Source organism: Drosophila gunungcola (assembly GCF_025200985.1).
Source record: "Drosophila gunungcola strain Sukarami chromosome 2L unlocalized genomic scaffold, Dgunungcola_SK_2 000008F, whole genome shotgun sequence".
Taxonomy (NCBI): domain Eukaryota; kingdom Metazoa; phylum Arthropoda; class Insecta; order Diptera; family Drosophilidae; genus Drosophila; species Drosophila gunungcola.
In genome coordinates, this window is record NW_026453163.1 from 1,411,298 (window position 1) to 1,425,932 (window position 14,635).

General features: G+C 34.8%; 2 protein-coding genes across 3 annotated transcripts; one reads left to right on the forward strand and one right to left on the reverse strand.

The window, feature by feature from the left end:
* Positions 1-2,904: 2,904 nt before the first annotated feature.
* LOC128253425 (uncharacterized) lies at positions 2,905-4,751 on the reverse strand. 2 transcript variants are annotated; one of them, XM_052981805.1, is made up of 4 exons: positions 4,570-4,751; positions 3,396-4,052; positions 3,223-3,345; positions 2,905-3,170 (listed from the first exon to the last, which is right to left on the reverse strand). In XM_052981805.1, exons 1-4 carry the CDS (start codon positions 4,631-4,633, stop codon positions 3,139-3,141), a joined length of 876 nt encoding a protein of 291 aa, XP_052837765.1. In that variant the 5' UTR covers positions 4,634-4,751; the 3' UTR covers positions 2,905-3,138. The 2 variants fall into 2 exon arrangements, with proteins under 2 accessions (XP_052837765.1, XP_052837763.1); XM_052981803.1 differs by having other exon boundaries at positions 3,396-4,055; positions 4,570-4,750.
* Positions 4,752-7,898: 3,147 nt separating this feature from the next.
* Positions 7,899-8,528, forward strand: LOC128253427 (uncharacterized). Its single transcript, XM_052981807.1, has 3 exons — positions 7,899-8,055; positions 8,109-8,359; positions 8,410-8,528. Exon 2 carries the CDS (start codon positions 8,125-8,127, stop codon positions 8,281-8,283), a length of 159 nt encoding a protein of 52 aa, XP_052837767.1. The 5' UTR covers positions 7,899-8,055; positions 8,109-8,124; the 3' UTR covers positions 8,284-8,359; positions 8,410-8,528.
* The last annotated feature ends 6,107 nt before the right edge of the window (positions 8,529-14,635 follow it).

The window sequence follows — 14,635 nt, forward strand, 5'->3', positions numbered from 1 at the left end:
TGCTCCTGCAAGTGCCAAGACCAATTATGCGCACATTTCATGCATAAGATAATTCAATTCCACGTTCATTTGCACACGCAAATCAAATTTATTTGCGGCAAACACACTTTTATGCAGGAGGACCTGGCCAGGCCATCAAGTGGCAGACGACCTCCCCCTGCAAGTAGTTGAGTCTGTCTTTCCGTCAGACCCGCGGTTAAGAAATCGGAAATTTCGCCTTTGATAGCTATGTGACTGATGGATTCTTAAAGAGGAGATAGTAGGTACATTTTCACTTTTCTCAGTTATTATTAATTTTTATTCCTTCTACTCCTTTTTTTTGTTTATAGAATCATATACAAAGTGTCCCATCTAGCGGCTGCTTTTTAAAATGGTTATAAGAAAAGGGTGGATACTGTTTAAATATAGTTTTTGTATTGAATAGATCATACTTTGCGGTTTATTTGTGGCTTCGTCCATATGGCTGCCCCGACAGGCCTTACAGTAGGTCATTCGAACGACCCCATTTTTAAAAGTTAACCATTTGTACTTATCCGTGAAAATTTGGTGCTCCTGAGTAAAAGTCCCATAAAAACTCATGTTCCATCAGGGTTCCGCGGTATAGCCAAGAGCACGAAAATCCGATGTTAGAAATTTTTTTAATTACACTTTGATTCGAAATACCCCTAAGCCAAAAATACAAATTTCTTGTAAAGTACGACTTCTGGATTACGTGTATACCACTAAAAAGGTTTTCTTTGGAACATTTTTTTAAAGATTTGTTAAGTTTTTGCTGTCTTTTCCAGTTTTTATATTTTAAGTTGTGGCCAACCGATCTTGGTACATTTTACAAAATTTTACTCCCAATAGATCAATCTTTAATATTGTCATACTGAGTAATTCAAAAAAAATCCATTGAAAAATCGATATAAATTCGATCTTACTGATGGTATCCGACTTAATCGGACAAGCTAATCATGCCAGAAATTCATTGGAAATTCGATTTCTTATGGATTTTTAAAGTTAGACGTTTTAGTTTTTTTCGGCTGTTAAGCACAGATTTTGAACAACATCTTAATAAGCATAGCGCTCAAAGGACTGTATTTAGAAAAAATAAAGTTTTATGTTGAATTTATAAATTTTAGGTTTATTTTTTTTAGGAGTGTAGAATGTTGTACACCAGCGGTCTACCACACACAGTGGTTTGTGTGAGTAATTTGCACGGCGAAACTTGTCAACGTCAATGTGTGTATGTCGCCAAATGCGATTTCATACAATTACGACGCTGTTGGTGCTCTAAGAAATTATTTTGTTTTTAAGAAATATATATGTATTTTCTGTTTTAAGAAATAATTTTCTTGTTTAAAGAACAATTTTTTTTTCATTTTTCCAAAAATTATATTTTTGTTTCTTGGTTTAAGAGTTGTATTTCTTGTTTGAAGAAAAGAATCAGGAATTTTCTTTAAATTAAGGTGACTCGCTTGGCGAAAATTCAATGAAGATTTTTCTGGATTTTAGGGTAAAAATTTCTATAAATGTTAGGTCGAAGATGTTCCCTTCACCGCGGGGCAAATATTCGACTTAAATTATAATACCTGCAAGAGTATAAAAAAAGGTGTTCAAATTTTTTTTTGAGCTGTACGAATTGATATTTGTTTGCTGCTCCTGCTGAGCCAAAGTTGTTGTTTTATTTATTGTTTGCGCTCGTTTGAGTCAATTACGACAAACGGAGATTGTTAATTGTTTTGATGGCGTTCTTTCCTCGGCCGCTCAAGTCTAAGACAAACAAGCCGCATCCTTGTCATCCGACCTGGTGCCTTGCCCTGGCTCGTGTTATATTATTTATTCGCTTGGAGTTAGCTCTTTGTTTTTGCTCGACTACGTTCATTTGCTGGTTTTCGTTAGGCATTTGCTCTCCACAGTTGGTCTTTGTTTGCTTTTGGCCAATAAACGGCCAACTCAGTGGAGCCATAGCAGCTCTCCTTTCTTCAGCGACGTCTCCCAATCCTAGGCATCTGGTACTTAAATTCCCTGCTCCCCTTTTGCTCTTGACTTGTTGCCAGTTTATCAGGGTAAGTTTTAATGCATTTGTTCTCCATGCTTAATGAAAGCGTAAGGTCAGGGTACAATTCTCCGTCGAGGCACGTGCTTTTTCATAAAAGTATTTTGTAAGTAAAATGACTTCAATTATAAGGTTAAATCATTAGATAACAAGAAAGGAAGCAAACTTCGGCAAGCCGAAGTTCATATACCCTTGCAGCTATTTCAAAAACTAAATACTCTTGAAAACGTTAAAAACATTGAAGCTATTATGATTTGCAGCTTAATTTTGATAGTTCCTATGGCAGCTATACGATTGTTCCTATGGGAGCTATATGATATAGTCGTCCGATTTTGTTTAAATTTAAACCGTAATTCTGAAATACTTAACCATTACTATATCTCGAAGAACTAAAAAAAAAATTTAAAAAAACACCAAAGTTATAATTTTTTTTATTTATTTTTCCGATTGTTCCTATGGGAGCTATATGCTATAGTCGTCCGATTTTTATAAAATTTAAACCGTAATTCTGAAATATTTAACCATTACTATATCTCGAAGAACTAAAAAAAAAATTTAAAAACTCCAAAGTTATAATTTTTTTTTATTTATTTTTCCGATTGTTCCTTTGGGAGCTATATGCTATAATCGTCCGATCCGGCTCGTTCCGACTTATATACTACCTGCAATAAAAATAATTTTGGGAAAGTTTCATGCAGATAGCTTTAAAACTGAGAGACTAGTTTAAGAATGTATAAACTTTATAGAGTCGGAAATGTCTCCTTCACAGCGTTGCACACTTCGGGCTGAAAATATAACACCCTCTGGGTGTTATTAGTAGTTATTAGTAGTATTATCACTGCCATATGTGAATATAAATAATATTAGGCTCCGATTTTGTATTTTAATTTTGGATATACACTTATTTTCTTGACTTTGATTTGGTTTGTTGAAATTCTTTTGGCCAAATGTTTTAGTTAATATTATAATGACAATTGATTTTAGAAGTTTGGAATTTTAGCATACTCAAAAACACATGTTATGTTGGAAATCTAATAAACGGGACTCCCAAGTGTCTTTTCCAAATGTCACTTGTGGAGTATCGAAAATCCAGAACGTTAAATGTCTAGACAAGGGATGGACCTGGAACCTGTGAACTGTAGCTGTATAGTATCAGTAGATTAACTAAACGTTATGTTTACCTAACTTCCATTTAGCCTGGTATTTTACATTTTTTGTGATCGGATCTGGAAGTATCTCACACGGCTTTTGCTGATTCTTTTGCCTATCCTGAATATCTTCCGAGCCAATATTCGTACAGGAACCTGTTAATATTATCCATAAGACATGGTTTAATTACAGCCCAAAATATTACCTTTTTTAATTTTGTGCACGGTCTTGGCGATTTTACCGGGTTTGCCTTGCTTAATTTTTACATCAGAATTTTTTTGTTGTGAATGTTCAACTATCTCTGGCTGCTCAGTCAGCGTTGGAGCGTTTTTCAAAGCGCTCTTTTGACGTTTCTTTGCATTTTTAAAATCCGCCTCCTTGGAAGGCATCTTATATTGCCAACGAGCACTATGATTTGTTTGAGGCTTGAAATCGATAATGCCGATTAGGTGATCCGATTCCATGCCCCTAATTGGCGCGCTGGAAGACTGCGGCCGTTTCGTCTCGACCATTGCAATGTTAAGGGACATCAAATTTGCCAGCTTTTGGACCGTCTGCGGCTCCTTGGTCAGGAGCTCCTTTGCCAGCAGATCCTCCGCAGAGCGGTCGTTCCGTTTTTGTATGTAGTGCGCCTTAAGGGACTCATTGCTCCTGCTTAGTTGTGCAGCTGCTTTCTTTAACTCGAGTGTCCTATTATGCTGCGGCTTTAGAGCGGTCTCCAGAAGCTGGCTGACAGGTGAGTTTTTCGACCAGATCAAATTATCCGTCATTTTAGTGGCTGCTTCGCTTGCGACCACTTGCTCCAATGCCACCGGCCGATGTACAACGTGGGCATTCTTTGATTGCTGGCACAAAAAAATTACTACTGAAAGTAAAAGAATACGCATGGTTTGGTTATATATTATTATCACCTTTATTTGAAGAAAATTTATTCTTAAATTAATGGTGGTTTCTTTAAATAAGAAAAGCAGTCATTGTATCAAGAAACTATATTTCTTTAAACAAAAATCTTTATTTCCTAAAACAAAAAACAATGTTTCTTAAACTAGAAATATAATTTCTTAGAATAAAAAAATTCTTCAAATTGTTCAGAGCGGTGGCAGAGGACGCGGAACGAACACATACATTGACAAGTTCCGAACTAGCGATATCCCTATCCACCGGTGATGTGGACTAGACCCCGTTTATACGGGCATGCATTAGGCCGTGGTCAGAAGCGAACTTCTGCATTGACTTTCGCCACAAAAAAGGGGCTGGTAGCACGCCTTTTATCTTTTCCTGTCGGCAGCTGCATAAGCGGATACAGGGGAAGGTTGGTTTTACCCCAACGGTCGATTCGCCCAACCCTTCCTCTAGTTTAACAGGAAACATTCACTTACCGTTGCGCCAGCGATTCAGTTGTTTCGAAATGTTTGTAGCACCATCAATTTTATTTAGAGCCATAATGTAACTTAAAATTTAATAAGAAAACAATTTTTATGTTTCAAAGCTGTTGTTCTCTTGTTCCAAATTAAAGTAATAACAAAATGCTGACTTCTTTTTAAATATATAGCTACAATATCAAAGGTGACTTGTTAAAAACTTAATGGCAGCTCAGATCCCTTTTTTATTTTCCGAAACGCTTCATTAATAGGGTCAATTAGTGAGGACCTTTCTAACAACGTTTCTCAAAATCAAGCATTTTGGGTTGGTCTAGATTTTACTAAATACCCAATTCCGCAACCATTCCTTATAAACCATGGTCACCATCAAAAAGGCTCAGTCCCATACGTGCCCTCCTTTTTTTCGCTTAGAAAATTTTCTCACGCTTTTTGGCTAGTCCTTTTAGTGGTGTTTAAAGGTTGGTAGACTTTAAGTGCTACACCGTTCTTGTGGTTTGGCTTCGATTTTGTTTACCGTAAAACATTTGCCATTCAGCTTTCGTGTATCGCTCGTCACCTAAGCGCATGAAAAGTTTTTCTATCTTACCTTACTTCATGCTTTGTGTATCTTTTTTATGTGCACTTTACTGAAAGCACATCACGTTTTGTACCTGATTTGCTGACAGTCCTTGGACGTTTTAAACAGAACCCATCAATGGGGAGCTTTTTACCCGAGCTGCATACAAAATTCTGATAAAATAATTGAGATTAATTGTTTCGCAAAGTATTTGGTAAAAAAAATGGTAAAGGTCTGGAATACACAACCCATGGTATGCTTTTACTGAAACGCGCGTGTCAGCCGACCATAATGCATTCCAATTTAGCTCTCGCTGGGATTTTTAAAGATTTTAATTTTTTTACAACTTAGGCCGTTTTTAAATTTTTTGAGGCGTGTAATTTTAGATTTTCTGAAAAAATTTTAATTTTGAAATTGTTAACCCCTGCCGAGACTACATTAATTTTGGTCAGATGTTTTCAACTCTATATATATACTTTTGATGCTAAGCAAGAATACATACATATTTGTATGCTATATATCGAAATCCTTTAAACATTTTTTAAGGGAGTGTTTGGCATAGTTTATTTGGCTTCAGCAGTTTCTTGCATGAATGTTTTTCTTGTTTTGTAGTTTTTTTTATTTTTATTTAGTTATTTAAAAAAGTATAGAGTTAAATTATAATATTTAAATCAAGGGTTCTAATATTGAAATCATTAAATTGAGCACGTCCTTACTCAATTGGATATCGTCAAGTACTGTGTCGTCCTCTCGACTCTGTGGCTGCTCCTCGTCTTCTCATACTCTCGTTATCTCGTCTTCTCGGTTTCTCGTCTTTTTGTCTGGAATGTGTCTTTCGACCATCTGGTGCTCATGCGCATGAGATGCTTACCTATGGAGAAATTATTTTATTTTAAAGAAAACTTTATATTCCGTATGATTAAAATAATATTAAAAATTATTTTTAGCGATAAATGCGTTTATTAACAAAGCCAATTAAATTTCAAATTCAGCTAAATTTACTTTTTGTTCAACTGCTTGAGACGGTTAAACCAAACTGTTTGAAATTTGAGATAAGGCAACACAAAAAAGTTTTAAAAATATAATTCAAACTAAAAATAGTGCAAAGAGAATTACTGATAACATTCCAATTAGCGTATTAACCGATTTATCACAAAAATAAATTATTAAAGTAATAAAGACGTATATGGCTATGAATGCGGTAGAGGGTTAAGAGGTTGCTTAAAGATCTTTATTCGGTCAATTGTTTTATTTGCGCTGACTAGTTGTTTCCTAATATTACTTAAATTAATATGTACATAATATTAAATAGCACGCCATTTGACATTGTACTGATTTTATAATCTTTAATAAGACCGTACGACCGTGTTATTTGTCCTATATTATTTTTATCAATCCTATTAAACCAAAAAAATTGTTAGCAAGTGAAACTTGTAAGCAAACTTAATCATCTGAACAACCAAATAAATGAGAAAATAAAAAAACTGAACAAATGAGCAAATGAGCGACTTAACAACTGAGCAAGTGAGTAACTTAACAATTAATCAAGTGGCAACTGAACAAGTGAGTGAAGAAAGTGAGTGAGTTGGTTCACTCAATAAAAAGTGAGCAACAGAACTTGTAAACCAAAGTGAGCGTGTTTACCCAACACTAATGAATGAAATCTATAGTATTTCTGCGACATCGACGAATTTTATGGTTGAATTTACAAGCATCTGTGCCCATCGAAAACTTCAATGTTTATATATGTACATATGCATATGAATTATTCATGTGTTCATGTTTGCCTCTATGGACCCGATCCCAAGCGAGTATGCAATGTTGACACGCCTAACAATTACTATTACCCATAAAATAGAACTAGCACTCATATCTTCTCATATGTGAACTAAAATACACACACTTCATCATAAATCATTATAAAATTAATAAATATTAAATAAATAAACCAAAAGATGGCAATTTTTATCCCCTTTCAGAGGGTATTATAATTTCAGTCAGAAGTTTGCAACGCAGTGAAGGAGACATCTCCGACCCTATATAGTATATAGATTCTTGATCAGCATCACTAGGAGAGTCGATCTAGCCATGTCCGTCTGTCCTTCTGTCCGTCTGTCCATCCGTCTGTCCGTCCGTTTCTACGCAAACTAGTCTCTCCGTTTTAAAGCTATCTGCATGAAACTTTTCCAAAAGTTGTCTTTCTACCGCAAGTAGTAAATAAGTCGGAACGAGCCGGATCGGACGACTTTAGGGTGTAGCTCCGATAGGAACAATGATTCCAATGCTCCAATTGTTGCGGGCTTGTCCCTATAGACATGAGCCTTGACATGGCCCCGCAAAAAAAAATATCTAAGGCGTTAGATCACACGATTTAGGCAGCCAATTGAGCAGACCCAAACGTGAAATAAACGCACCTCTCAGTTGGTCCATTGTTTCATGTGCTGTGTGGCATGTGGCACCGCCTTGTTGGAACCACATGTCATGCAGGCCAAGCTTTTCCATTTTGGGCAAAAAAAAGAGCTATCATTGCACGAACGCGCTTTCCATTCACCGTAACATTGCGACTCGCATCATCTTTGAAGAAATACGGCCCAATGAACTTTCTTAGCCGAACACTCATTCAATAATTTGCAACCTTTGTTCGTTTGTTAAACGATTCATGGTTAAAATATTAACAAGGGGTACAAGACAAAAAACTAGCGTGAACTGTAAAAACTAGGGCTGCCAAAAATAAAGTTGCTAAAAAATAATCCTTTATTTACAACAGAAAGGGATGCCTTGAAATCTGAATCAAGCTAAAGTACTTTTTAACGCTGTTTCCTAAACATATCTAGCTTAGTAGAACATTGGAATTCAAACTCTTTGGACAGTTACGAGACGACAAAAATTCAAATTTTATTTTTATTTTTTCGTGCTAAGCAATTACCGTGAGTTGATCTTTTTTTGTGTTTCTATTTTGTCCTTATATTTATTTTTGTAGGACAAAGCAAATCACCATGTGCAGCTTTCCTTGCTATCCTTGCGCCGCTTTGTGTCCCTGCGGAGGTAGTGGACCAAGTGGATTCTACGATCCTTGTTTTGGTCCCTACAACGGTCCATTTAACTCTTGGTGTGGGGCAAGCGGTCCTGGTTTCTGGCGGGGTGGTTGCTGCTAATTTTTGTCGTGGGTTGGAAGACCAAAAAGAAGTTTTAGCAGCTTTAGTTGCTTGCACAAAATCGGAACCGTCAAACGTAAGCTCGTCATATTTTTTACAAACCCTACTCTTAATATGAATTTCCAGTCGAGACTCTTGCAATGGCTTAAAACGGCAAAATAAAAACTGTCAAGGACGAAGATTACTCTTTATATACAACAAAGAATTGGCTTTCGATCAACATAATAAATCTCTACAACTGTGTAGCTGTGTTCCAACATGTCTTTGAGTGATGGGACAAACTTTCACGCTTTGATCTAGCGTTTACAGTTTCCGAGGTCCAGACGCTCATACGGACGTACGCTAGATCGACTCGGCTTTTGATTCTATATTATAGGGTCGGAAGCGCTTCCCTCTAGCTGCTACAGTTTTCAATAGCTAAGCTCTAACCATGTATGAAAATGTCGTGATAGACTTTCACGATTTGTGGGCGTGGCTTCGTTGAGATTCTTGTACACCAGCGAACCCAATTTTAGCAGCAACGTCCCCCGTTTAAGGGTCCAAAGCAGGGGTCATAGAATCCACTTGGGCCACAGTCGCCGCAAGGACACAAAGCGGCGCAAGGATTGCAGGGATAACCGCACATTTTAAACTGGTCAAATCCTAAAAAATATCAATTTAAAGTAACTAAAACCTTTGCAATTTGCACCTGCGTTTTTGCCAAACAAAAACAAATTTTAATCGAAATGGATTTTTGACCTTTTCTACAGCCCCAACCGGTGTACAACTGAATGCTTTGATTTTATGCAGACATATTGAGAAGAATTTAATTATAAAGCATACTACCAAAATTAAATGTTTTATTTTTGATTAATTTGTAATATTTCCACACAATTTTTCATATCTCAACATCAAAAATTCCAACCCGCTTAATCTTTTTATAAGGTCTGGTTCTCGTTGTGATGTTGGCCTGGACGTGCTTATGTTTTTTATAAAAAAAAATGTTGCGGCTCATAAAATTGTCTATTAGTAAACCTAAATACATCGCACAGTTTGAGAAATTACGGCAACAACACTTCGCTGAATAATTTTTTTCAATTATGTTTTGTTTCCTTTATGTCCAAAGATATTGGCAACTCAAATTTCAGCTATCTGGCATACAAGTCTATAGTTAAGTAAATTTAGATGTCGAAACGTCGGAAAGAACGCACTAAAAAGCAGAGAGGAAATTAACGTGCTTGTATCTATTTACACTCACACAAGGGACAGGGACACACAGGAGACGGCTCAATAAATGAAATGATATTAGCCGCCATTTTCAGTGGTTTTGTACGAACAAAACGCGTACACCACATGTGACAGCGCCTTGTCAATTGATCGAGCTCCCCAGCACGTTAGTAGGGCTCCATCTACGGTTAAGACTTCCTTTCGTTTTGCCAATAATTAAGTGCGAAAATGTGCAAATAAGATTTTACGAAACAACACATACTTTTAATTACAGGCAGTTTACAATTTGTTTTAAATATGAATATATTAGCAATTTAAAATCTTTTTAATTAGAGGCTTTTGTCTTTACCAAAGTTAATGAAAAATTAGGTAAATAAAAATTAGTGGTAAGTGGGCAAAATAAGTTTACGAACATTCTTTATGAAATTTCGGTGCAAAGTGTACTTAAACTTGTTCTGCCCACTGAATGTAGAGAAATATATGTTTTCTTCAAAATCAACATAATTTGGGAAAGATCCAGTAGTAGTTCATATGTGTAAGTGCATACATAATTTTTCCAAGAAATACCTGAAAACCAAAACGGATTAAAGTTCTTTACAGTTTTAGTTTAAATCAGATTTTTAACACGATTTACTTTAAGATGCAAAATCTTTACCTGCACCAACTGCCGGTTGTCGACTTGTCCACAATATGTATTTATATGTATTTATTTTATTTTGGTGAAAGAAATGTGTATTGGTTGTGTCGCTAAGTGAAGATTGATTGTTTAAACTACAACAGAAACACCAATAGAAACAGTGAATGGTGTGCTTGTGGAATGCAAGGCACAACGTGCAGTCGAAATTGATTGATTTGCCATAATGACTGTCAAAAGCAAACAAAGCTTCTTTGAGTTCTCTATTTGAGTTTTAGTTCTCCTTCCCAGTGTCGTAGCCCAGTATTCTTTTAAACTGGAGCACGGAGCGCGGACAGGAAAATACGCCTAATTATTAATCAATCATATTGCCTGAGGATTTGCTGTGCATGCATAAAATAAAAGTAAAAAAGAGCAAACGCTATAGTGGAGTTCCCCGACTATTATATACCCGTTACTCAGCTAATAAATTTCAAAATAAATATTTTCCTAGAAATCAATCGCGATTTGGTGGCCCTCCGTGTCTTACAAAGGTCAAAGCATTGGACCTTGGACCTTGACAATCACCAGAAAATCTGAGGACAGACGACAATAAAGATACTAATGCCATGAGACCATATCAGAGAAAGGCACACATATACATTAACAAAAGAAACACCCTGAAGAGTTTGAAAGTTCATTTTTTAAACAATAAATAGTTTAATAATTTGACACTAAAATTAAAGTGACTAAGAATGTAAGCTTTGGCAACTTGAAGGTAAAAATGGTAAAAAAAAAAAAAAATTATTAGACTAGCCCCTATGGCAGCTTAAGTCCATTTGTATACCCGTTACTAGTAGAGCAAAAGTGTATGTTGCAGCCGCTGAAAAGTATGTAAAAGGTAGAAAGAGGCATTTTCGACCTTAAAAGTTATTTTATATATTGTTGATCAGGATCAGCTAGAAATTAGTAATTTAACTTTCCGATCTATGTTATGCCTACAGGGTTATAAGGACCACAAATCGCCAAACTGTTTAGAGATATGGTAATTTACTGTACAATATTACTGTACACACAGACTGGCGAATTTGACTAATACATATTCCATATAACTACAAGAGTAATAAAACTACGGCTTGCCACAGATAGCTTCCTTTTATGTATAGTGTTTTGTAAAGCAAAGAGCGAACAGCTCTTTCAGGTTGAAGGGAAACGCTTTCTTATAAAGTAAATTTATTCTTGATCAGTATCAATGGCCGTGTCAATCTAGCCATTTGCGGCACATATAATTTTAAACGAATACAATATATTTGCAATGACTTTGCTCTTGCTCAGTTTTGCCTGCAAAAATGTCCATAGTTTGTTGGTTACCGCTTTTCCGTTTTGAATTGCTGTGAATTAAATTTTAGCTCAATCAGCATTTACCTTTTTGAATTTCTTTAAAACTTTAAAATTGCCACGATACACGAGAATTGCAAATACGCAGCATATGACGACCAAAGTAAGATAACAAAATTTTGGGTTGAAAACAGATACGGAAGTTTGCTTACATTTAAATTACGACTTAGATTTTGTTATCAAAAACCTTGCCTGCCGAGAAGACTAACAATGACTAGCAAATTTCGCAAACAGGAACTTACACAAAGTTAAAGGAATTACCGGTTGAATCAACCAGTCCACTAGTTTACTAGGGCATTTTCTTTTTTTCTTTTTGGATACACATAGAACGTGTTTGGAATTCTACTACTTAATTGTTTATGTGTGCCTTTTTGTTAATGAAATCAAAGCGAGCAAGTGAAAGGATGATAGTTGGGGGACCATAGTAAATTTAAATTTTATATGGAAATGCATAAAGTTTATTGGGCATTAGCTGTAGTTTTCAATCCGCACCAAATACGTGTGGGAAGGAAGAAGAGTTTTAGAGAGCTACAACTTACTTGCCCCGTTCAATGCACACTTACTTACGCCTTCTTCGGTGGCCAACGAAGCGTTAGATTTTTAACTGAGCTCAGGAGCTCGTTTAAGTGCTGGCCCGGGACGAAAAATCGAGGATGGAGATCTGTGTAAGCCCTGTTTAAAGTTCGAGCAAAGTTTTAATTTGAATTGAAATGCGAATGCAGTTGAAGCGAAACGGTTGAAGCTGCCGGCTACCACCTTTATTGACGCAATGAATGATTGCCAGGAATCGAATTCTGCTGCTAGTGCGTCAAGCTTAAGGCTTTTAGAGAGTAAAACAGAGGGCTTTGCAAGTTTTTGCCTAGGATTTATGTTCCTGACAGTTTGGGTATGCCAGCAATAAATTGAATCCCAAACAGAGTCTTCGACTAGACAATTAGTTTCAATGATCGATTGCATGATTTTTTTAAAACACTTTAGGTAATGTAAAAAAAAGCTTTTTCAAAAATGCTTTCGCTTTTGAGTTTAAAACTTGTTAGTGTAATTAACGCGGTAAAAGTGTCGTGAAGATCGCATTCAACGTGCAAAATTTCTGATATTACAATTTGTGCTTAAAAATAAATCAATAATAAATAAAAAACTAATATAACATTTTATGTTCCATTTTGTTTATTTATTTATTTAGTCAAGTGTTTATTTATTTTTCGTCACAAATTTGATTTCATTAAATTTCTATGTTTAAGGATCAATCGTCACGACTTTTTTATCCCGTTAAGTGGGGTTTTTGTTTGATGTCAGAAATTTTGGTTTGAAATATAGTCAAAGTACCCCAATATTATTACCTTGATTTAAACAAAAATAACTTTAAGCTATTCTGTAGCACAAATTTTATTTTAACAAACTACTTTTGAGAAGACTTTAAAGCTTAGCACTGAAGATATGATATCAGTGTCCGGTTTATTAAAACTGAAACTTTAATTCTGAAATAATTAACCATTACTTTGTGTCGAAGTATATTTACTCTCCTAGTGATGCTGATCAAAAACATATATACTTTATAGGGTCGGAAGCGTCTCCTTCACTGCGTTGCAAGCTTCCGACTGAAATAAAATTACCCTCTGCAAGGGTGTGTATAAATACTACAGGGCCTAGATAGATTTAGAACATATTCTTAAGTTAAACGAAAATCTTAACCTAGGTAAGGGAAAAAGTAGCTTTATATTGTTTACCTAGGCAACCAGAAGAATCAATACCGAAACATTCTTTAAAAATGTTTAAGTCGTCTTAACCATTTAAAATGTCAGATCCTGCAAAATGGTTTTCTTTTAATAGTTTTTTTTTTCACAGTACAAATCATGGAAAAGAAAATGCCACGACCAAAAAAAAAAATTGTATTTAAATATGCTTAAATAGTTTAAAATATGAAATTTAAATATGCCTCATAGTAAATAATAGTAACTATTTTCATAATTGATTTAAACATATCAAACTTTCAATTTATCAGAATAAATATTTAATTCAAATTTAGTTCATATTCAAAATAAACAAAAGCCAATAATTAGCTTTAACATATTTCTGTTCACTTTAAATAGTACTATATGTTTAATTTAAATATAGATCGTATTTCATATAAATATGACACATTGTTAATTTATAGTTTTTATTTGGAAAATAATTAAAAAATATAAAAATACAACAAAAGAATACCATATTAATATATTTAATTCATTTTTTGTTACATAGTTTTATTAAGAACTAGATAGCTGTTTCTTTTATTTTGCAATAACAGCTCATTCTGAGGGTCTTCAAAAAAATTTTATTACACAAATATATGAATTGTCGATAAAAAATCAATAGAAACTTGATTAAAATCACTTACCTAAATCATTTTTGACCTAGACTCCGTCCTTGTGCCGATACTCGGAATAGCATCATGGAAGTCCTCCGTTGATAAAGCTGCAGCGACCCAAAAGTAAACATGCTTTCTTTTAGATTCAATAATTTTTATAATTGATTTGAATACGAAAATATTATTTGAAATCAATTATAAAAATATTTGATTTCACTATGTGATTTTTTTAGCCAGTGTATACTTAGTGTGAAAAAAGTGTCGATGAGTTAATAATATTAAATCTGTTATGTGAAGTTGCTAAGCGCTCGTAGGTGAATAAGTACATGTAAAAAATTCAAAGTTTCTAGAAACTTTGCATAAAACCGAAATAAATAATGTGTATATTGGTTGGAACCGTAACAGTAATGGGGTTATGACACTACTTTGTTGGCCTCATTCATTGCTCATTTTTTGTTTAACTATACGATTTTACGTAAGTGCGAGCATGACAACCCGATAGTACAAAATATGAACCGGATTTTGGTTTAAAAATACCATTCGATGAAATACCACCGGGGCCGATACATCAATGAGCAAAATTGTATCTAAGAAGTACAATTTTGCAGATTTATTGATTGAACGAGGCTTAAGTGTATACGAAATAATTTTTACCATTTAAAGGTAACAACTGAAACGCTTACAAAAGTTAAAATTAGCGGAACAAACACAGTATAATAAACAAAACAAATAAATTTAAATTTTACGTTAAAAAGGCAGTGTGACCGTGAATTTAATACAATATTACC

What these genes read in the sequence shown, in the direction of transcription:
- LOC128253425 (XM_052981803.1), bottom strand. Translation starts at nt 4,633, where the DNA reads ATGGCTCTAAATAAAATTGATGGTGCTACAAACATTTCGAAACAACTG. An exon ending in CGTGCACAAAATTAAAAAAG is followed by an intron (nt 3,346 to 3,395) that starts GTAATATTTTGG and finishes TAATATTAACAG; the next exon opens with GTTCCTGTACGAATATTGGC. An exon ending in CCAGGCTAAATGGAAGTTAG is followed by an intron (nt 3,171 to 3,222) that starts GTAAACATAACG and finishes TACAGTTCACAG; the next exon opens with GTTCCAGGTCCATCCCTTGT.
- LOC128253427 (XM_052981807.1), top strand. Translation starts at nt 8,125, where the DNA reads ATGTGCAGCTTTCCTTGCTATCCTTGCGCCGCTTTGTGTCCCTGCGGA.